This window comes from Anopheles darlingi, chromosome 2, assembly GCF_943734745.1.
Source record: "Anopheles darlingi chromosome 2, idAnoDarlMG_H_01, whole genome shotgun sequence".
Lineage (NCBI taxonomy): Eukaryota > Metazoa > Arthropoda > Insecta > Diptera > Culicidae > Anopheles > Anopheles darlingi.
The window spans coordinates 392501-415000 of NC_064874.1; the positions used below are offsets into that span (position 1 = coordinate 392501).

Consider the following 22500-nt stretch of genomic DNA (forward strand, 5'->3'; position numbering starts at 1 on the left):
CGTTCAAACCAGACCCGTGTTCGAATGAAATACTAGGTCACAAATATCGCTCTCGGACTAGGTTATTCTTTGTCCACTGCCGTTATTTAAGTATTTCAGATCGCCGTGTAACTTTTCGATTATAATCGGGACTTTGTTTCGGACATTTTGTCGCATGACACGCTATACATGATTTGTAGTTCTTGAAGTTTACTAAACTAGAAAAGGAACCATAGTACAGAGTGGTACGTTGAACGTGACTACAGTGCAGTCTAGCAGCGACAGGAAATTCCCTCCCATCCGGTGCGATAGTGTTATGACCTCTAGCAGAAGTAACCGGAAGTTGGGAAGTATTTCTTCGCGCCACATACCTGTTTCACGGTACCATCGTTTGCCTGTCACGGTTATTATGAGCTCCCTGGGCGGTCACTGTGCCATGTGCCAGGATGTAAGGGTCTGTAATTAACGTTCTCCAGCCCCATCTTCCGCGCGGCACCGTGACGAAGCTCTGCCCAAAAACGAACCCCCTCTACAAAAACGATGTCAAGGTAATGTCGAACGAAGAAATATTTTACTCAGTGGTTGGTGGTCTTACACAAGATGTCCTTGTGGCACACACCATTCTTCTAAAAATATGAATCTCATTTTTTTGTCATGAGTAGCAAGTACTTAAGTAAACTAAGTAAATATTGATTTCAGATGAGCTTATCCTTTTGTTGGAAACACCTTTTTCATTCACCAACCTTTGATTCTAACTTATAGATGGCCTTCGCATGCCTGCGTGAATATAGGAGGATTCTCCAGTTGAGTGAAGATGATAATCGTTTTTCGTTATTAAAGTACCTGATCATCTTCTTGGTCGTAAGACATGTATACGCGTCAGTTAAATCCCGAAAAAAAACAACCCCAACAAACTGACCCTGGAGGGTGCACATGGAAATCGCATCAAATGTCCCTCGCGTAAGCCTCGTGCCATGCTGGGTGTGACAATTTCCGATTGCACAAAAAGCGATTACCGATCCCTGTCTGAGCTGCTGCTGCTGCTGGTGGTGATTGGACTCTCAGGGAAAGAGGACCTGTGCACCATAGAATGAACAGCAAACCGATTGTAATCGAGCAGACTATCTGTAGCTGTGTATGTTTTTTTTTCTACATTTTTCTATCTTCATCAGATCAACGATACCTTATGGCATTTTTATCGTACCGTACCATAGCAGTGGTGTTGTACATGCTAGGTTAATGACCTGGTCAGCAGGTACATTCTCGATTGAGGCTTCCTTCGAGGAGGGTGGAAAGTTTAATTTTCATTTCTCCCCACCGTAGCACTCGCGGTGTTCACTCCTGTTGATCAATTATGTACGGAGGCCTACACGCTCTCCGCGCAATGTGGCATATGTTCGTGGCATAACACACTAGCTCCCTCGGTTACCGCGAACCCAACTAGGACAATGACTTCCGACCGGAAATCACGGAACTGGCGCGGAAGACAAATTTCTTTTACTTCACTTTCAGTGTCCGAGGGTGGAACGAGAGAAGACTAAATTTACTGCCTTTGGGAAGCCGTTCGTCTGGATACGTTGGACAAAAACCCGTTCTCCGAGGAATTGAAGAGGGTACGTTTCGTTAGATATTGAGAAATTAATGTTTATGACCATAGCCCTCGTTGAAATAGAGAAGGGATAGTGGACTATGGTAGGAAAAACTAAATGAAGACAAAAGTCGATGCATTCTGCAAGGGAACGAGCTATCACGTCTAAACATGCACTATGCACTAAGAGTAGAACGAACAACAAATATGGGTCCTTTTTAACATATAAAGGACGGACGAGCCGTAAAATATGGGTCCTTAAATGACTCCTTATCATGATAGGCATTCTACCAAAACGCCGATCACTTGATGGCGTGGCAGCCAACGCTGAGCCAAGTATCAAAAAACATCTTCTAGCATTTATCTTTCCCCGAAATCTCATCAACCGTGCGTGCAGGTAAAACTCAATTGTGAGAAGGCAACTACGAAAATAAACCTCCACATTGATCTTCTGCATTCGTTTGGACCAAAACTCCAGAGCTGCCAAGAGCATAGGTCTTCTAAAACGAACTGGGTTCATCAAACCCTTGGGCTCTGGAGTTCCTTTTCTATTATCCCTTTCGCTCTAGCTCTTTCTCTCTCTCTCTCTCTCTCTCTCTCTCTCACTCTCTCTCTCTTTCTTTCTCTCTTCTGTCTCTCTATCTTCTGTCTCTCTCGATGCTAAGATAGCTTTCGGACGGTGGCCAGCATGTTTGGTCAGCGTGTTCGGAGGTTATTTACTTCACACCGGCCCGACACGCACACCAACCATCTCCAGGTCCGAGGACTCTAAGGACCTGCTTGCAATCGTTATGGTCAATCCGATTGCAGGGCTCACCTGAGAGTGGTGACGTGCCCCGGTTATGTACCAAATTCCTACACACATCGACACATCACCAATCGCGTTAGCATAGGAACGATTAACGCGGACTGCCTTAGTGGCCTCGCGGCCAAACGGGAGAGTTCAATTACTGCTTTATTGATTTCGGGTCTGTTATACAAGTTTATGCAGATGATTTTGAGGGTTTTGTTCGCACTGAAGGTCTTTCAAGATTTTTATGGAAAAGCTACAATGTATCAGAAGGCCTGAGGTTGCTTACCATTCGTGCAGATTCCATAGCGAATGATACGGTGTATGCCGGATCGACTCGATGCTGTGTATCGGGACGGCCACTTCATATTCCACATGCACGTCGGACCGTTCCAGGGCCGGATGGGAGTTGGAAACGGTACGAGACATTTTGTAGGTGCTAGCGTTAGTGGAGGGATTGTGGAGGTTTGTGGTGCCGGTACCGCCCGGTCCCTGGCCACCGATCGGACCGACCGAACGGTAGGCATCGAGCAGATTATTACCGGTAGCGCTGGGCTGTGCGTACTCGTACGACGGCAGATGGTGGTAACCGTGGTGGTACTCGCTCATCGTGCCAGGGCCACTACTGTTACGCGGTCCTCCACTACCACCACCGCCAGCGTACTGTACCAGCATCCGACGCGTCCGGTCCGGCGTAAGCCAATTCACCGACAAGCACAAACGCCGACCCTAAGGCGCTAGACACTAAGGCCATTCACTAATGATAATGATGATCTCAAAGCACAGGCCAGTGCGGTCACTAGGAACCCTCTGGTATTTCACGGATCCACTAAAACGTACAACGATTAGACCACTGTGTAAGCCCTAGGGCTCATACAAAATCAATCACCCAGAGGCCACTGAACGCTGGACATTCGCGGAGGGACGTACACCTTAACCGATTGCGACCGTTCCCGAACTCAACCAAACACCAACTAACTGAGTTGAGTGGACTTAGTTTGACCGCAGACCGGTGGCCACCACCATTCGACTGACCAGTCGTCCTGCGAGTGTTTGTTACCCACGAACCATGGACCTCTTTGGCGCACGCGAGGTGGACGACATTATTTACCTCCATGTTGGAGCGGTGGAGCAGGAAAGGAGTCATAGTGCGCCGAATAAATAACAGGGGACAACAAAAGGACCTCCGAGTGCGAAGGGGATTCCCCCAGTTTTTTCCTTTTACACCAGTCTGACCATTGGTAAAAGTGAGAAAGAGGTCTTAGGCGCAATAGTGTACGACGGGCCGAGACATATCGGCCATGGTGCTACTTCTATGAGCCACAAACACCCTAAGACCTAATGAATGTTACTGAGTAGGTGCGTGCGTGTTTGGACCCTGCTACCAATGGAGACTCTGGCCAATCTGTGACTCAGTGGGACGCTTAGGGTACATAGAAGCATTAAAAGTGTTTTTGAGGTTAGCTTGTGTTTTTCTTGTCTCGTAAAGTCCACGAGAACTCCTGAGAGGTGCGTGCGCTGTTCAAACAGGCTTCGTTTCTAGGGGGTCCAATTGCGGACACGCTGTATAAAGGATCCGGCAGTCCAGTCTGTTCCATCTAAGAATTATCGATTACAGACGCCTGAGTTTTTCTTTCGTCGTCGGTTAAAAGGAAGCGTCTCACAACATTGGAATGTAGCACGCAAGTTCTCCAAACAGTCGCTCTCTTTTCTTGCGAGATTGCGGGGAATTAATGTGATTATTGCTAATAAGTGGTTCATGAGTGGTTCGCGATTGCAATACCAGAACTTGGTCAAGTTTTCCCTCACCCTCTAAATCTCCGTTCCCAAGCGAAAGGGGTCACAGAAGTAGGTATACATAGCACAAACAGTTGTACCTGTACAGGATGCCCGAAGAATCTTCTTGATTATTACTTAATTTTTAATAAATACGATTTTAATAATCAAAATAATAAAAAAGTGCTTTCCGCATTCCTATTTTTTATAATTATGGTACAAACATGGCTTCAGTATAAAATCATAAGAATAAATACTTAAAAAGTACATCTCCTAACCTCAAACTTTTGCACCCTTTTCCTGCTAGATAAAGGTCCTCTCAATAGCTTACGGCAAAATTTTCTTTTATCATTAGAGTTGATCACTTCCAAAGCATTCAGTAAAAATGTTTGGTCCCATTCCCAGCAGATACTCACGATTCCACGATGGACAGAAAGGAAACTGTTGAATCCAGAGTCCGGAGGGTGGTGTTCCGTCTTACCACCATCTTCTCATGCGTGATTCGCCGGTATGTTTCGTCACGCCTCATCCTATTCGAAGGACGTTTCCCCAACACTACTAAGAATGGTAACACCAACACACCCTAACCGATATTTTGCATCGATTTCTAGCTTCGAATGCAAAAGATAGTAAAAAAAATATTCCCTCTGAATCTCGATAACCCGAGCTACTAAGGAGATGCTTCGAATGATATTAACTTCAGCTATATTTTAAGACACATTTACACTACCAGCCTTATATTGTTGGGTACTTAATGCTTCACTTATGAAGCTATCACATCTAAAAGCGATTCAATTTAGCTCTAACTCGTAGCAAGAAGCGTGTTCAGATCATAAAGCCGGAGTCAGCGCACAGCATCCCGCGGGTGTGACATCAATTGACTTGAAGAAGACAGCCCCTTGACCACTCGTAATACGGAACAATAAACAACAATTACTACGCGAAACTGCAACACAGATTAGATGACCTTCTGCTGTGGGTTACCACTCACATACGCTCATTTTCTTGTCACGATTCTTATCACATCCGATTAAAGCAAATTAAGTTTTCAAGGTGCTGTGTATAAAACGGAAGTAGCAGGTGTCTCCATTTAGACGAGTGCAAGTCTTCAATGAAAACGATTGTTTGGGGGGTCTCTTTGTAGATAAAATACAACCAGTAGAATAGTCTTGTGGTATAATAGATAAATGTTGCCGGAAGATCAACACGCAGTTTTTGCACAACACAGCCCGAATAGAGAGGCAGACAGACAGCCGGACTCGACACGGGCGACCAGAAGCATATTGACAGTGTGCAAGTGCAAGGACATGCGCAGATTCCTGGCAGCATATATGAACCGTCTGGATAAACTGACGGCCGGCCCTTTGTGGCGGCTTTTCAGAAGAAATGTAACCTCCTAGAACATGCACTAGGATGCACTCGTACGCTCGGACCACACACATGCTATAGTGCCGGAGGAATGACCGCACAGTCTGCGCGAATGAAATGTTTGGGCCATGTGTCCGCCCATCAGGTGAGTTGACCGAACGCTTTGGATCGCCTGTGGGAAGTGTCAATGAACTTCCGGGAAGGTTACAAATGAAAAAATAATAATAAGTCTTCAAATTAAAAACTTATCGCATTGTATGATTTTTGTTAGTGGAATTTTCAGTAACACGATTTCGAATAACCTCGTGCGAGAAGAGCATAGCAAAGGATAATCAATCATATCGTGGTGGTATCAATGGTAAGGACATCAACCAGCACTATCGTAAAACTCATCGCAACGATTGTTGTCTCTATCGAAATACATGCTTGACCTATTTCCGAGCAGTCCATTAACCTGTCCCAATTTGGGCGACATTGAAATCGAGGTAGGTTAGTGAATGACTACGCACCATCATTAGTTATTATTATTGAGACCACGTGTTTGGCATATTCGTAACAAAATTTGCATTTGAGCTTGCTCTACTTACATTCTGGTACGTCGGAACAGCACCCGATCCGAGGCCATGTTCTCGAACAGTGCGGGCAGTGATGGTATCGATGAGAATAACATTACTTCTCCAGTAATAAGTAACACTTTACGAACTAATTCAACAAGCGGATAGAAGCGGCTCTAATATTTCACATTATAAAATAACAATCACTACAAAACTACATGCTCTACGTTTCCGTCGTTTCACTGTTCCAGTGTCTGATACAGCGGCACTTCCTCGTGTAGGACCGAGAATGAACTGAATCCCAAGAGCGTGAAGGCACACCTCCAGGCGGCTAGCGTGGAGAATGTTTATCGCTCATCAACAGATTACTATGGCGATAAACCAAGCGCCGTAACAAGCGCTGTGTTTCCGGTGCGAGTGAAATGGCTCCAGAAATATCTCCAAAGGCATGCAGACGAGATTGAATCCGATAGTAATTTTAGCTTTGAATAGAAACTAAAGGATTTATTCTTATTAAATTCTTATCATGGATCATAGAATGTACAGCAACACTGCCGCTTCATGCTGTCCTACTACTCGTCACTATCGTCACCGGATTGATCGTTTCCAGCGCCACTCTTTCCACTTCCCGATCCTTCACCACCGGAGCCCGATCCCGAGCCATCAGATCCGGAGTTTGAGCGTGAGCGTGATCCTCGGGATCGCTCCGAACCGGACCCTGAACCGGCTTCGCTATCATCCGAATCAGCCAACGATTTGAGGGCCTTCTTCTTGTCGATATTCTTTTTGCGTCGTCCCATATCCAAGTCGGAACCTTCCTCGTCCGAAGAGTAGATGGCTGTACTCTGCTTTCCGCCCTTCGGTTTGTCGCCCTTGAACTTGTTCTTAATGGCAGCAATCGAGATACCACCCTCGTCTTCCGAACCTTCATCATGGTGATACGCGTTGCTGGCCCCAGCTCCGGAATCACGGCTTCGCTTCGGTTTGGCCGATGCCGGTTTAGCACGCATTGCCATGCGAAGCTTCTCTTCTTCCTTTTTAAGATTTTGCTTCCGATCCGCATCAGGATCAATGCCCACCGTTGTGAGGATCTTGATGCCAGATGTCTTCTGAGATCGATCGGCCAACGAGATGAGCATCTTCTGATGGGTGAATGATTCCGTAGAGTGCGGACGGAAGGTAAGCTTCGTGCGGAATACCGACTGTCCCTGGAGACCCGTTCCTTGCCGGATAAACAAATGATTATGATCACCCTGCAGCGGTTGCTTATACACATCGAATATCTCGGAACCCAGGTGCAGACTCATGCTCCCGTCGGACCACTTCACGAACCGTGCATTTGTTTCGCGCTGTGCGTTGCCCTTGTTGTCGATATTGTTCCTCCAACGGATCGTGTTCTCCACCTTCAACTTTAAACGCTGGCGACCTTCTTCGTCGAGCGTTTCCTCTTCGTCAATTTCATCCTCGTACGTTTCGGCATCGAATGGCCGCGTCTCGACTGACAGGAAGTTGGGTAATTTGACAAAGTGTATGTCACGTCCCAGATCCGTTACTATACGGGGAATTTCCACGTCGATTCGTGTCTCCGGAATGGGTTCCTGCTCCGGCTCGGGTTCCTTTGGTTCCTCCCAGCGTGCCAATCGATCTCTGTTACCTTCTTCATCCGATGAACGCCGATAACTGTCTCGGCTACGGCTACGACTCCTGCTTCTCGATCGATCACGTGACCGTTCCTTCTCCTGTTCCTGCTTACGCTGTTCATCCTCCAGATCATCGAGCTCGTCACGTTCACGGCCACCACCAGCCGAGCCAGCATCCTCATCTGAACTGATATCGTCAGCATTACCGAACAGCGCATCGGCCGTAACGTCGCCAGGCTTTGACGATTGATTCACGTTTTCCTCCTCTTCGGAATCTGTATCGATCAGCTTGCTCTTCTTTTTCTGCTCCTTCTTGCCTGGAGTTTCGGATTCCGAATCACTGCTCAGTACGGCCCGTTTGCGTTTGTCACTCGCCGGTGACTGTACCGAACCCGAACGACTGCGAGCTGTTCCGGAGCGAACGGAACGAGAGCTCGATCGAGATTTCCTGTTTGATCCCGGAGAGCCAGAAGCAGCGGAACCACTTCTGGATCGGTTTGCGGGTGTTCCGCTACGAGAGCGTCCAGTACCGGAACCGGACCGAGAACGGGATCGTGAACCGGACCCCGAGCGCTGCGAGCCTGCCCGTGATCCAGACCTACTGCGTGAACGACTCGAGTGCTTCTGTTGGTTGTTAGGTGATGGCGACCGACTCCCCGACCGGGAACGGGACCCCGACCGGCTTCGATTGTTTGCCGGTGTTCCGGAACGGGAGCGGCGATTAGGAGAATTCGAGCTGCAGCACGAGTAATATAAGGGTCAAAAACCTTCTTCTCTCCGCATGGCGATTTAGCGACTTACCGAGAATCATGATGCTCCAACGAAAACCCTGGAGTTGGCGCTATTTGCGGCGTTCCGCTGCGGCTACGGCTACCACGACTCGAGCCCGAGTCGGACCCTGGGAAAGGCACATAGAATAGTGCTTTAGGGGTTGCTAAAATTCTCGATTCCCCCTTACTTACCTGAACCATCCGATTCCGTTTCTCGTCCCATCGATTAACCGGAAAATCCTTTCGTAAAACGCGTCCTTTTTCCACGCTCAACCAAAACAAATGTGACGTCTACGAGGGGTCTTTCAATGCACGATTTTCAAGGTCAACTCGAGAAACAACAAAAGAAGTGTCAAAGTGGGCCTGTTTCGAAGAGCGCAACATAAAAAGTGATTTTTTAAAAGTTTTCCACAAATCCTTCCTTAATTTTGCGAGCCGTTTGATTCTTAGAACGCGGAGTCAATCCAACGGCCCTACCGTCGATGCAGCAGTAAGCTCGGCAAGCGATGTGGAAATATGTTTCCCGTCGTATCCGTGATGTGTACGACAGAACTGCCGGGATCTTAGAAGTACGGCGCACCTGGAACTGCGGTCCCGGAGAGCGCTTCTGTGCGGAAAATCCGCCTGAGGAAGGTGCTGGCGCGAGCAACGAAGAAAGCCATGGAAAGCGCTTCTGTCTGTTGCAAGCGGTTCGCCCGAGCCAGCTGGACGGACATACGCGGAAGGAGTACGGAACCGGATCGAACCAGTCCGAGCGGGAGGGCTTCAAGCGGAAGGAACACCATCAACCGCGCTTGGAACACTCCTGGATCGGAGCAATAACATGGGTAAGGGTTCAGTTGCTGACTCATTCCGATAATCCCGGGCGTGTAAACAACTCACAAAGCACGCTCCGGTGATAAGAGCATTTGTTATCAGGTAGCTTCTCTTTTTCCGTTATCTTCTCACCTTAGACGAGTGCCATCATTTGCGGCTGGTACACGAGTCAGCTGTTGTGTCTTTACCGTCGCACCCAACATCCCGGAGGACGCTGTTACCAGTCTCCGCTGCTTCGAACCGCGGCTGAGCAAAATGGCCTGTCTTTGCTACATTGCCGGGTGCTCTCGGAGTACTTTAGGCAGCAGACCACAACGCTGCCATCTGTATTCTCCATCGAATCGCGTAGCTCTTCCTCGGATAGCATATCGCTCGGAAGAAAATCAGCTCACGGTTCATCGTTTGCCAGCTTCGGTGGGATTCCTCTCAGTGAGTTCGTGGACTATACAGATGGCCACCAAGCGTTGAGGCAGAACTTTGCTTTCCGAGTCAACAATGATCGGAAACCGACCGTTTCTGTCGCCGTTCCGGGCCCCAGCTCTGGCACCGTACATCACCCGTCCGCAACATCGTCCATTGAGCAGCAGCATGAACCTGAAACGATCGAATCGGCCGTGGGGAACTTGCTCAATGTTCTGGGAGAAATTGAATATCAACTTGGCTGCCAGAACCTGGAGCAGGGAGAGTATAGTGCAGCCGTTTCTCATCTAAAATTGGGAACTAGCCACCAACACGCCGGTGCTGCCTTCAATCTTGGTGTATGCTATGAACAGGGCTACGGTTTGCCCAAGGATTTGCGAATGGTATGGAACGGCTAGCTTGGATTTGGATATTACCTCTTAGCCAGCCCTAATAATTAATTCTCTTCTCGACTTTAGGCTCTGGAATGCTACCAGCTTGCGGCGGAGCAAGGTCATCCACAGGCGTTGTATAATCTTGGTGTGTTCTACGCTCGAGGGTCTGCCGGTTTACGTCCTAGTCGCTCGATGGCCAAAAAGTACTTCGTTGCTGCCGCCGAACTTGGTTTGGAAGAGGCCATTAGGGCTCTAGGTCCCAAGTACCAGCAGGGCAGGAAGCCCTCCATGGAGGTGCCGGTGTCGGGTTTTGAGGAGTCATCGATTACCGATGCTAAACGGCAATTTTCGCTCGTTAACGTGGAGCAGTTCCACCCCGCGAAACGCATTGAAGGATGGACTAACATGCCGCTTCAAATCGTAGCCGCTCGTGGTTAGACGTGAAGTGGACAAACTTACCTACAGTTGACCTTTCGTAGGATCTGTCCTTAATGTTGTGTGTGATTTTTTCTTGTTCTTTTCTGTGTCATTTTAACCGGTGTTTGGTTTAATTTGGAAGCCTCCACCGCCCGATCTACACCTCTTCGTCATACTGCGTTTGTAGTAAGCGATCGGTTACAAGAAGATTGATTGTTTTATTGTGCTCTGTACCTTTCGCTGGCCACAGTGTGGCAGTATCGGATTATGTGTAGCAACTATTGACAATGACGGGCTTCGGTATGGTATTTGTTTTTAGTGCATGTGCTGGATCGTAGATCAAGAATAAAAACCATTTGAAAGTTTATAAAGTAAAATATTAACTTTTCTAAATATTCAATCTCGTCTACGGAATACGGTCGTTTTTGGTGGGAATTCGAATAGATTGTTAAATGAACGACAGCGTCTGTCATGGATGGGTGCTAGCCATCCGCCATGGAATATGGAAAACCTTTTTGTTAAAATCAGATAATGAAATTAGTGCGGTACCCCAGACCCGCCTGACACGTGATCAAAAACTTGGACATGCTCTTCGATTAGGTATCAATAATTACACTCTCTAGCCACGTGCTCGTACTGTTAGGGTACAGTCGACTTTTCAAGCAAAAGACAAAGTAAAATTGAACCGTAACGTTTTGTATACTTGGAAAAGTTATGGCACCATTACTTAGCATTGGAACCGAAATCAATATAATGTGCCCGAGAGCGTCCATTTCCCATACATCTTACCTTTGCCTCATCCTGCTTAGTCCACGCGTAGCGTAAGACATCGCGCTTTGCATCGTGATGACTGCTTCCGTGTTTCTTCCGCCCCATTTCTTCCACAATTACCCAAATGAAGCACGTGACTTTAAGCCAACTTTTACCACCATAACCATCGCGAAAGAACTACATAAAATACCCTGCGGCCATTCGCATTAAATCACGCTGCTCAATGTACAATAATCTTGAACTTTTATTTATCTTTTGTATACAACAAACATATCCTTCGGTGTTCAGTTGAGTTGTTTTTTTTTGCTCATAAAGTGCTTAAGTGATTCGGTTGCTGCTATCCCGAACGTCAACGGAACCCACGATTTCTCATAACCGTATCCTTTAGATCCGTCGACACAACATAGCATCCTCGACACGGTGGATTAAACGCAATGGTTGGGTGGGTTGGCTCGTTCATAAAACCAAGAAAGTAATCTCACTGCCCAGAGAAGTGTGACGTCTTGTTGGTCGAGATGAAAATTGGCTTGATGCCCGGTATCCCCCGTGCCTGCATAACATTTTTCGGTGGTCAACTTTTGATGGGCATCATCATTTAGTGATCGATTACTACCGGAAACGATTAGGGGTTTGGTGGGTTATTGAGCTCTTTCTTCCTACCATCAGATACCGTTCACGTTGGATCCATCTGCATGATGTAGCATAGAATAACGTGCCGTTGCTTTTAAACATAAACCAGGATGGCGAATAAACTACAAAACGAAAGAGAACCTAGAGTTCCGCCCTTTGGGCACCTGACTCATCTTTTATGCACTTGAATGCCGGGATAGCACCGTTCGTTTTAAGGGTATCTTCGCTTCTAAACTTGACACAACCCTCACTCGTCGCAAATCAGTCCATGTTTCGTTTTGGAGATTATATCTTTGTACCTTAAGTTACCGTATCTCGTCCATTTCCGTTTCCCTATCTCCTATCACTTAGCAACTTTTAAACTTAACGCTGTATACCTGGGAATCAGCATACTATATAACTTTCGGTAGATTCTAGTTTGGGTCGCGTTCAAGTGCGTGTCAATTTGGCTTATGAGAACGTTTTCACTGTTTTACTAAAAGGTTTGGTAAGCTCATCATCACATGTAGTTGGCTTTAGCTATAGATTACTGCACAACTTAACCATACTATCTTTTCTTATCGCAATCGGAATGGAATCTCCAAAATACGGTTTACAGCATATAGACGACTTTTCTCAACATAAAAACGAATGGATACTCACTAGCAATACTGTTAAATACAAGTTTCGCGCTTAACATCGGTTAGTAATACAGTATCGTCTATCACTTCGGCACACCGTAGATTATTTCTTGCCGGGTGATAGTGAGGATTGTGGTACGTCCCAGCTGTTGTCGTCGATGATCCGGCATCAGTAGCATTACTTTCATCAGCCATCAGTTGTCTCTGTTCCAGCTGTTTCGCAAACTGTACACTGCTGTTCCGTTTCACGCGGATATTCGTAGACGTTAAACGATCGTCTTCGTTCCCGGAAGATTCATCGTCTAGCATGATGGTGGGTGGCACAAGCAAAGGTGTGGTAACAGGTGATCCATTGCTCATGGACGGTTCAATAGGCTCTTCCGATAGCTGTCGCTCATCGGCGGAAGTACGATCGGGTGAGCTATCGTTGCCATAATTTCGGTTGTTGCACATACTGCTATTGTTGTTCGAGGCGGTGGTGTTGTTATGATGAAGGCTGTTGGCAAGATTGTTGTTGCTTCCATTGTGGCTACTGCCGGCCGGGTGAAGGATTCCGTCTGAACATGGCTTATCAATGCTAATCAGCGGTATCCGGAAGCTGTTCTCCGTGACGGTAGAGGTACTCGAGACGACCGTTGTAACGAGCGTGGAGGCGGAGGTTGTGTAGCACCGGGGTCGCCCGTTAAGGTTATTCTCCAGCATCACGACAATGTCGGTCGTGTGATTTGGAGACAGCGAGTTCCTGCTGTTGGGATGATTGTTGCAGATCTGACGGAATGAAGGCCAAACGTGGAAAGCATATTAATTTTCTTCTTGTCATCACTTCCCTGGCGTCATCATGGGCTAGCTACTGGTCACGACTAGTAATAGGATCCAATGGATGTCGATGGAATGCTAGCATGGCCACGACTGGCTTGAACATAAGGAGTGAAAGAGTATACTGGAGGATGAAAAACGTCATACAGGACAGCGAATAGGAAGGGCGACATGCTGTCTACTGGAACTCGATATCCTCAAGGTCAATCCGAAGGAGTTTGGAATGAATACATGTACGGGACAGATTAAAAACTTATGGCACACAATCAATTGTCGGTTGGAATGCAGGACTACGCTGGGTATCCATTAGCAAATATATCGATTCATCCAGAAGAGAGCAGCAGCTGGTCGAACCCATGCTCGTGCACTGAAGCTGAAACACACGAGCTTGCGAACGAGGATGGAAGATAAGTTGCTGACTGTCTCCGGAATCCTCACATTTTTCATGAGCTCCATCGTCTTAGTTCGCTTCGGTTTATTTCATCCTATGTACAGAAATCGGAGCGAAATGGCACTTGTAGTAACCGGGATTGGTTGTCGGATTGTCAGGGGATGAAGCATTTGGTACCGTACCAAGCAACCAGCCAGATAAAGGGAAACAAATCGTCAACAACATAGTATTACCGGACGGAACAGGAGCTGGTTTCTAACATTTTATCGAGGAAACAGAGAACATCTTGGTTGGGGTGCGTTTCTGTTTCCATCGCGGTCTATTCCACGCGTCGATCAGGGTAAAGGTACAGAAGAGAATAAATCGAATGCCGTTTGGCAAAGTGTCAATTCTTACTTTGTGCACACGATACTCGGATACTGCTGCTGGAGCAAGAAATGGTACTTATGCGCTTGTGGGTGAAAGATAACGAATGAGAAAAAATAATATCTTACGAGTATGCTATTTGCTGCTTCCATTTCAATCGATTGATTGAGTTGATGGAGAATGGTTTCGATTAAAGATGATCCTAAATTACGCATTCTATAAATAGAGCCAATTTCTGAAGCCTACACCATTCATAGGCGTGTACTGTATCGGGAACAATTCTGCCCATTCACAAAGAATAATGTCGTCCTCATCGATGGGTGTTCCTTTGGAGCGCACCCGATGAGTCATATTTCAGAAGCCAACCGAAAACCAAACATTTCGACGAAGTCAGAAAGCGGACACAATAGCAGCTTCAGATTCGTATCATTGGATTCCGCATCAAGAAAAAGCGTATCGAAAAAGCGATCCGCGTGGTAAGTAAACTGGGGCATGAGCAACGCTATCGAGCAGTCCTCATCTTCATTCTGCTAGTTGTCATGCTGAGTCTATTTGCTGATTGGCAAAGACTTTGAGTTTCGTTTCCTGTCGTTTCATAGATAGGATGTAATACTAACCTGCAGTGAGTTCCGCCGAATACTGTGGTTTGCCTGTAGATTACCCCTGAAACGAGAACGTTTCGATTGCATCATAGATCGTGCTCGCAACTGAAATGTAGAGAGAGAAAGATTCTGTTACTAAAATATCTTAACAATTCTGAGTAAATTTTATAAAAGATTCTTTGAAATAATTGCCTTATTTGTTATTGCATTTCCGTTGTTTCGCTGCCGATTGCATTTAGTACAGTAATGGCTACTTTAAATTATTCTGCCAGCTCATTGCATGATCAGCCAAGGCATCAGTGCAAGCCATGGGACCTCGAAATGGCTCTAAGAATCGAACACAATGACTTGCGAGCCTTAAACACTTGCACAAGCCATTCTAGACTGTTGCTTCGTTCAGTACCAGTTGTGATTGGTACATCTTTTTACGCTAACGTAACGTACTATATCGAGCGAACAACCAACTAGAATGTCTGGACGGATACACGTGAACAGCTTTCGTTTCAATCAAGCTACGTAATCCACAGGATGATGAGGAATTCCATTTTATGTAATCAAGTCCATAAATGCTGGATTAATCGGAAGACTGTTCAAATATTATTCCGTTTTTTGCAACTTTCCTAGAAACCGCCTATTCCGATTGTGGCTGAACGATGATACAGCGAAAGCCGACATAGGCACGTCTCATAAATGATATGGGAATTCCTTGGATTGGTCATGAAATACTGATGAATTGATTGAATTCCGAGCACACATCCGGCGATGTTATTGAAGACTTCGAAGACTGATCGATTTCAATCTCGCCCACAATAGATAATCAATACCTAAGCCCACTTTAAACCGTTTCGTTACTTGATTAGAGAAGCTTTGCGGTACCAACTTTGTCGTTTGAATCCCAACCGGTTTAGTCGTTGGCAGGTTCAACTGGTTAACGAGGTTTGAGTATATTGAAAAAGAAGCCTGAAGACTATGAGCCTGACATCAACATCCTTGGAGTACGTTGAGCAAGGAAAGGCAAAGTGAAGATTGCTTCCGCAGAGCATCACTGGAGTTTGGAATTGAGTTTTTACTGGATCCTTTCATCAGCGTGGCATAAGCACATGCGTTTGAAGGAAGCAAAGAACTTTTATCGGGTTTCTCATGTCGAGAATCAGACGCTCAAATTAGAGAGCATATAATCTCAATCATCGGGTATTTCAAGTAGTCCGGATGTAAAGGGCTCTAGTTGGTGCTTACTTATTTAACTTGGTTCTCTTTTATTGGCTACGTAACACAAAAGAATAAATATATAATAATGATTTCGCCTTTATGCAAAATTTAATATTAAGTATTAAAAAGTGAAGACCATTGGAAAAATTTCCTATGTATCATTTATTATAAATTTAAACAAAAGACGATAAACGCAATCCAAGTAGAAAAATATTGTGCCAAGGCAGAATTTCAATTGGATATTACAGCAAAGCCGAAAGGAAAACAATTTCCTCGAAAACAGCCCAAACTCAAGTTATATGATAAGTGTCGGCAAGAGATGTTGAGTATCCATTTCGATTTACCAAGCTGTTGTTGTTTCAGCACTTCCCCAATCCGAAAGGAATGCAAAAATTCGCCATCCAACGTACTGAAGAGCGCACTTTTACTATCTCGAAATACACTCGAGTGAACTGAAAATACGAAGAAAAAAGTAAGGCTCTTGAAAATGGATGGAAATATAAAAATGTGGGGTATCAAATTTCTTCAATTTCCATCAATTGTCACCCAGATCAGATTGCTTAACCTGCTGAACTCGTCTCTCGTTATTTCGCTTTCGCTCTCAGTCTCTTGCTACTTCTCATTTCCCAGACAATCCCAAGTTTTCTTCGCTGCCGAAAATCGACCGCAAAACCCTCGTATCAGCCACCGAATTTCATGGAAATCCGTCGGTTGCTGCGCCATGTCGGCGTCTGGCGATTCTCGTGTTTCACTTGTAAGGTTTATCCTTTTAAAGGCAAGCTAAACCACGACCACATCCGATGGTGGGGTCGTGAGTGTAAATCTGAGTTTTGATATAGCTTCCTTCCGACTCACTGACAGTGAAGGTGGAAGACGAATCTTATGCGATGATCTTCCGTGCTGTGGAGGACATTATTAAAATTTCGAATCAACAGCATGCTGTTGCTATGCGCCATGCAGTACAGATCTTTCTTTGGTACAGGAAATGCTCATTTCAAATAATTCTCTGTTGAATTAACAGATACCAGAGGAAAATCCTCTGTTAGTCGCTCGCCATGGAGATATAGTATTTCTTGGCTCATTTGTAATTTTGACTATTGAAGATCTTGTGCTCGTTGTTCTGTTGGTTTCGATGAGCCATTTTGTTACGCTAAATATTGTGATTAGCATCTGATAAGCAGTCAGGTATCTTTATATTTAGCAAGAAACTATTTAGAAAAATATTAAATTTAGTCAAAATATGTAAATGCAGCTAGTTCGTATCTTTATCTTTAATCCATTACTTATAGTCTTATGATGTAGACGTCCCCAATTGATGTCACTTACCAGGCGTGAGTTCTCGTAGCCACCGAGACCAGCATTGCCACCACCACCCATGTTGACATCGATTGTCGTTTCGCGAAAGCTTGACTGATCACGGGCGAAACCAGCTCCGAAGCCACGCCGTCGCCCGCACAGCGTTTCCCGGAACGCCACCCGGTATCGATGTGACATCACGTTGTACAAAATCGGATTGATGGTGCTGAAGATTTGAAAGATTGTTGAAAAGAAGCAAAAGTTAAAATTTTCAGATAGAAAGAGTTTGGCAAACGGTACCTAACATCCCACACGGCGAAGCAAGAGAAAAATCTAAATCTTCTTGCTTACACAAAACAGTCTGACTTTGTCCAGCTATGGCGTGGGCTTCGTTAGCAATTTCCATGACAGTACCAGTGCTGTAGAAAATATTGGTGATGCTTTTTTTGATCTTCTAGCGTACCCATTCGAAACCTGTCCCTGACCTTGTCGTTGTCAAGCCATCTTATAAGGTAGGGCAGCTCACATTCTGTCTCTTTTACAAGCTCTTCTATTGCCTCTCGTCAGTAGAAAAGTTGTGATGGATGGTTATACTTTATCTTATTCTCTATTTGGCAATTTTGTTTCTTTTTTGAAAGAGAACCGTGTTCTAGTGGCCACACGTGTACCTCACATGGATGCATAAGAAACGTCGAGAGATAGAAGGGGGCGGGGGGTGATTTAAGCCCGTACTTTATGAGCTTACTTATTGATCTCGTTTGTCCTTTTCGTCGAAAGATCCATGCGGGAAAGCTGTTGAAAGGTTCTAGTGAAACAGGAGTCGTTAGGAGCAATCAAAGATTTAACAATAAGCGCTTCACTTGGAAACCACTTAAAGTTAAATTCAGAGACCATCTGTTGCTATGCCAACACACGTTCTATGGTTCGGCTAGAGGAAACCACTGAAAGCAGCATTTGATTACGTGCATGCCAATCGTTTGCATTGATATGAGCAACGTGCGTGACGCTATTTGTCGCTTTGCATTGGAATGGTTCATTCAATTTAGGAATTGGTTTCGCCAACAAAATGGGCAATCCACCCCATCACCATAGCGCACTATCGCAGAGTTGCTGTATTCTACTCGCGTAACGATGATGAGCAAAGAATGGAATTCAAATAAAAGTATGTGGCTCACATCACGTTCCACCGCAACAGACCAATGAGGCGCCGGTAACTTTTCAATACTCTGCCAACGGTTGTTCTACGTTCCAAAGGATTGTGGCTTCGCTTTCAACCCGACGAACTTTTCCCCGAGTTCTTAAAATTTACATTTTTTTTTTCGTCTCCCGCTTGATAGTCTGTCCGTTGCTTACGAAGTGCGCCACCTTACTGACTGCCAGCATATGTTGTCGGTGGCATGCGGCTGGGAAATTGGTTTTCGTTTAGAGCAGGAAAACTTTGCGGCACACTCACTCCAACTGTTTTGCCTTCGATAGAATGATTGGCGAAAGTGGCGTGTGAAGAAAAAATGCTAAGCTGTTTTACTCGAGTGCATCGGAGAATGTGAATTTCCATTCCATTGGTACTACTTTCATGCGCAAAGTGAGGTAATCGTCAAACATTTGGTACAGAGAACTCCTTATTCTTTGTATCAAAAAAAGATCATGTATCCAATTTAAAACAATCTTTCTACGTAGTGTCTACTGTGTTATTGCCAGTCCGTCCGCCAAGCACTTGTGCTTGTACATAGAACCTGTATCTCTTAGGAATGATTCGGATGGCGTACCCTAAGAACTACTGAGTCAGCCAATGCTTGCTTATCTTAAATCTGGGCACAGGAAGAGATGTAATAAAGATTTATAAAAAAAGGATGCCGCTACGTGATTGCCATTATACCCCGGAGGTCTAAAATTTGATGATTTTGCGCTCGGTTTCGTTTCCAACCCTTCGTCCCCAAACGTAATGCTATCGTCACAGGATAATCCTTGTGGGCCGTACCCGATAAGCGAATGCCTTTCGATTCTTTTCCCTTATTTGTAACGCCAAAGATCCGGAAGATCAGGAATTGAAAAAGAGGAAAGACTAAAATGGGGTTTGCTTCCGGAACAAAAATTGAAAGGAAGAAAACACAAACATTACACTCTGCTCCAGTCTCAGGTTTAAAATTGGAAAAGCGTGTCTTTTGCAAAATGGAGATAACGCACCAGAGGGTGACAGAGGGCGAGTTGAAAAATGGAACTTGCCAGGACACGGATAGGTGGTGTTATGTTTGCACAAGGTTGATACAATTCCTCTGCCAATCGCCGGGCGCAACGTGCTGGAAAATGCCAAGTAAATTGCTTCGCAACCGATCGCTTCCGCCAACCAATGTCGCGGCACCGAAGCAAAACCCGCTACCGAACCGAACCGAAACAATGCGGCCATGCAACCATACTGTCGTTAGGTAAGGTTTGTTAAAATGGGAAACCATCGAGATTGATACCAGCGAGATGAAAGCTGAAATCAAAGGAATTGGTACAAGGTACGGCCATTGAGGCTTCTGTGCGTTGCGCCAGGAATGTTGATTGAGAATTGTGGGCACAAATAAATCTGTTCGCGGTTTGTAACTATTTTTAGCCTGTTCTTAGTATTGAATTGTCTCCTTTTTCCACACGATGTTTGACGTACGAGACCACATTGATACCAGGATTCCTTTTCCAGGAAAATTTATGGCTTTCTTCTTTGATCGTTTATCATAAATTTGTGTAGCTTTCGATATCATTCCAGGTGTCTCAAATCACAAAACACAACGAACGAGTAGCTTTTAAATTCAAATCATGGTTTTATAAACCGATATTCCGGACATCGGTAGATTGATATACCCGACATCGGTACCACATTGACCAACCAATTAGGATCCAGAGTTAGGCGATATTACACCGCGAACTTCTGCCCTAATGATGATTGCTCATTCGAAGCAACGATGCGTGACTGATTGATTCGCCAATTTGCTATCAATATTAACACCTCCCTTAACGCCCATTATCTTGTGGTTTTATCGGGAATGCTGCGTTCGCCAACCATGTACGCACATTGACACACAACGCAATAGCCATCATTAGGTTGAGATCGTCGTTGTTCATCAACAAAGTCTATAACCAGACCATTCCGTTGGATTGGAAACATTTACGCCCTCTTTGATTGGACGAAAAATAAAATCACATTTCAGACTCACGTCTGGGAAATCAAATCGTGCTTTCGATAGTACGATGCACTGCCGTCCAAATTGTCTTGGTTTACCTGCCAGCAATGGGGAAGGTAAGGGGACAACTTTCAAACAGGAAGATTGTTTATCGGAATTGCCCTTTTCTGGCACTATTCCCGTGGGCAAATCGAACAGCTAACCGGGGGTAGCCATTTTTTATGTCTATGGCTTCGCTTTGCCAGAGTTTCGAGGGAGCTCTATGAATGGCAAAAGCGTGCAAGGTGTGCTCTCCTTTTGTTGCAGCGTCCGTTGCTCAAAAGCGGCAAAATAACTGATTTGCATAAAGCAATTTTCATCCTTCGAAACACAACAACTTTTCATATTAACGGGAGGCTCATCACCTACGGCCTGGGGAGATGAGTGCGGAGCGAAACAATCCCAAATCAACTCAGGCACAGATGTTGCAATGACAGTCCTTTTGAGGCATCTTTCTCTCTAAATAGCGTTCTCCAAGCTTAGACTGGATCGACCGGTAAGTAAGAGTCAGTACCAGCATCTAAGGAGCGTGTCGTTCAATCATGTAGATCGTCCTCTTGCAAACCAGACTTCGGATTCGACAACGTTGTTTATTGTTTTCTGTTTTCCGTTAGGCTGAATTTGCTTTTCTTCCTCTCTTTTACACAACGCCCCGAGATTTCGGTCGTGCATGAAGGAAACAGAATGGAACAAAACTTTTAAGGACTGTTCATTCAAGCTGAGTGTGTGTACCGATTATTAACAGCATGTTCCCTGTCATTTTGAAGAAGCACAAACGAGCCCAACATCTACGAGGTAACTAGCTTGAAGAACAGATTTCCAAGCCAAACAGATTTGTGTTGTTTGGACTTAAAGTAATTCAAATATCGTAGTGTACTACGTATAATCACTTTTTCATTTCAAACACGCCAAGATAAGTCGTATTAATCCCAGTTCTACTTTTTCTTTAACTACTTTTATGCTATATATTTTGATTGTTAAAATGATTTGAAGGAATGTGAATTGTTTTCATTGTTTGATCAAAACCTGTTCTTCCTGCTGATCAAAATACATCTTCGTAAAATGTCGAGGAAGCACAGTAAAATAGAACCAATCGTTAAGGTGAACGTTCTTGACGCACACTCAGAAAGGTGTGATTTGTTGTATTCGTTCACACGATGTACATGGAGAGAGGGCGGCCACTTTTACACTCCAATTTTCTCCACATTTCCCGCCCTTACATTTCGCTAAAAGACGCCGTTATGTCAATCATCCGCTGGTAGACATTAGAGTGAGAAACTCCAACACATGCTTGTTCTACGAGCTTCCGCATAATTGTTCCAAGAACCGCACAGCTTTCTGCTTCCTCACTGGAGCTGCCAAATCCGTGGAAGAAGTTATGCCATTTGAGGGTGATTCTCTGTGTCGATGTGTTTATTCTCTTAGCTACGAACGTGCGGGCGAACGTGGATAAAAGTTTTTCCATAGAAATGGAAATGAGATTTGCAAACTGTAGCGAGGGCGTGAACGATATAAGGATGATAAAGACGATCGTTAAATAGGTCCGGTATGATGATCTCGTTCATCATGTTTTCCGTAGAAACAGCTTGAACGAAACAAATTAATGTCTTAAATGGACAATGCTTCATCATTCTTCTTCAGGCGATTGTTATCGAAATAAGAGGACAAAGAAGGTATGCCAATTCTGTGCGATTAAAGCACTATTGATACATAACCAACAGAACCAACAATTAAAATTAGGGAGTAATTAAGTGATTGAAAAACTCAATAAACATATATTGCATATCGTACTATTTTTTGTTTCTGACCGCTTTTCCAAACTATGTTTTTGATCATCACAAGATATCGAATGGTCAATGAATGTTTGCCCAGTTATTGAGCCCCTTGGTAAAGTAACGATTAACTGAAGCAACGTGCTATACTTGAGGTTAACCCTCACGACTATTTTCTGAAAATAGAATTATCTTCTTATCATCAGGCCTGGCGTTAAATCAGTTCTTTTCGACCCAAGAAACTCATACTGGTGATCCTTGGACTTTCTTTGACATTCGAAGGAAATCTGGAAAAAGGTCCAACTAGGCCTTTCGAAACCAAGCTTTGTTGGTTT

At 44.9% G+C, this 22500-nt stretch overlaps 4 protein-coding genes across 9 annotated transcripts in view; 1 reads left to right on the forward strand and 3 right to left on the reverse strand.

Annotated features, from left to right (window-relative positions):
• LOC125959063 (katanin p60 ATPase-containing subunit A1) overlaps window positions 1-6229 on the reverse strand; it is a 9301-nt gene extending 3072 nt beyond the window's left edge. The window contains exon 1 of one of the 2 annotated variants that reach the window (XM_049691804.1): window positions 6089-6229. In XM_049691804.1, the coding sequence (XP_049547761.1) occupies window positions 6089-6171 (83 nt within the window). In that variant the 5' untranslated portion in view covers window positions 6172-6229. Of the gene's footprint in view, window positions 1-4549; window positions 4660-6088 lie in introns of those variants that run through there. The other variant, XM_049691802.1, reaches the window with a different exon arrangement.
• Window positions 6230-6252: 23 nt separating this feature from the next.
• Window positions 6253-8749, reverse strand: LOC125959062 (another transcription unit protein). Its single transcript, XM_049691801.1, has 3 exons — window positions 8658-8749; window positions 8497-8593; window positions 6253-8431 (listed from the first exon to the last, which is right to left on the reverse strand). Exons 1-3 carry the CDS (start codon window positions 8686-8688, stop codon window positions 6628-6630), a joined length of 1932 nt encoding a protein of 643 aa, XP_049547758.1. The 5' UTR covers window positions 8689-8749; the 3' UTR covers window positions 6253-6627.
• Window positions 8750-8812: 63 nt separating this feature from the next.
• LOC125951723 (uncharacterized) lies at window positions 8813-10888 on the forward strand. The gene is made up of 3 exons (XM_049680723.1): window positions 8813-9292; window positions 9419-10084; window positions 10160-10888. The coding sequence occupies exons 1-3, from the start codon at window positions 8972-8974 to the stop codon at window positions 10511-10513; spliced, it is 1341 nt and encodes a 446-aa protein (XP_049536680.1). The 5' UTR covers window positions 8813-8971; the 3' UTR covers window positions 10514-10888.
• A 607-nt stretch (window positions 10889-11495) lies between these two features.
• Window positions 11496-22500, reverse strand: part of LOC125951722 (neuropeptides capa receptor) — a 32228-nt gene continuing 21223 nt past the window's right edge. For all 5 annotated transcript variants that reach the window (XM_049680721.1, XM_049680720.1, XM_049680719.1 and 2 more), the window contains 3 exons: window positions 17224-17419; window positions 14704-14793; window positions 11496-13281 (listed from right to left, as the gene is read on the reverse strand). In XM_049680721.1, coding sequence (XP_049536678.1) covers window positions 12547-13281; window positions 14704-14793; window positions 17224-17419 — 1021 coding nt within the window. In that variant the 3' untranslated portion in view covers window positions 11496-12546. The remainder of the gene's footprint in view (window positions 13282-14703; window positions 14794-17223; window positions 17420-22500) is intronic.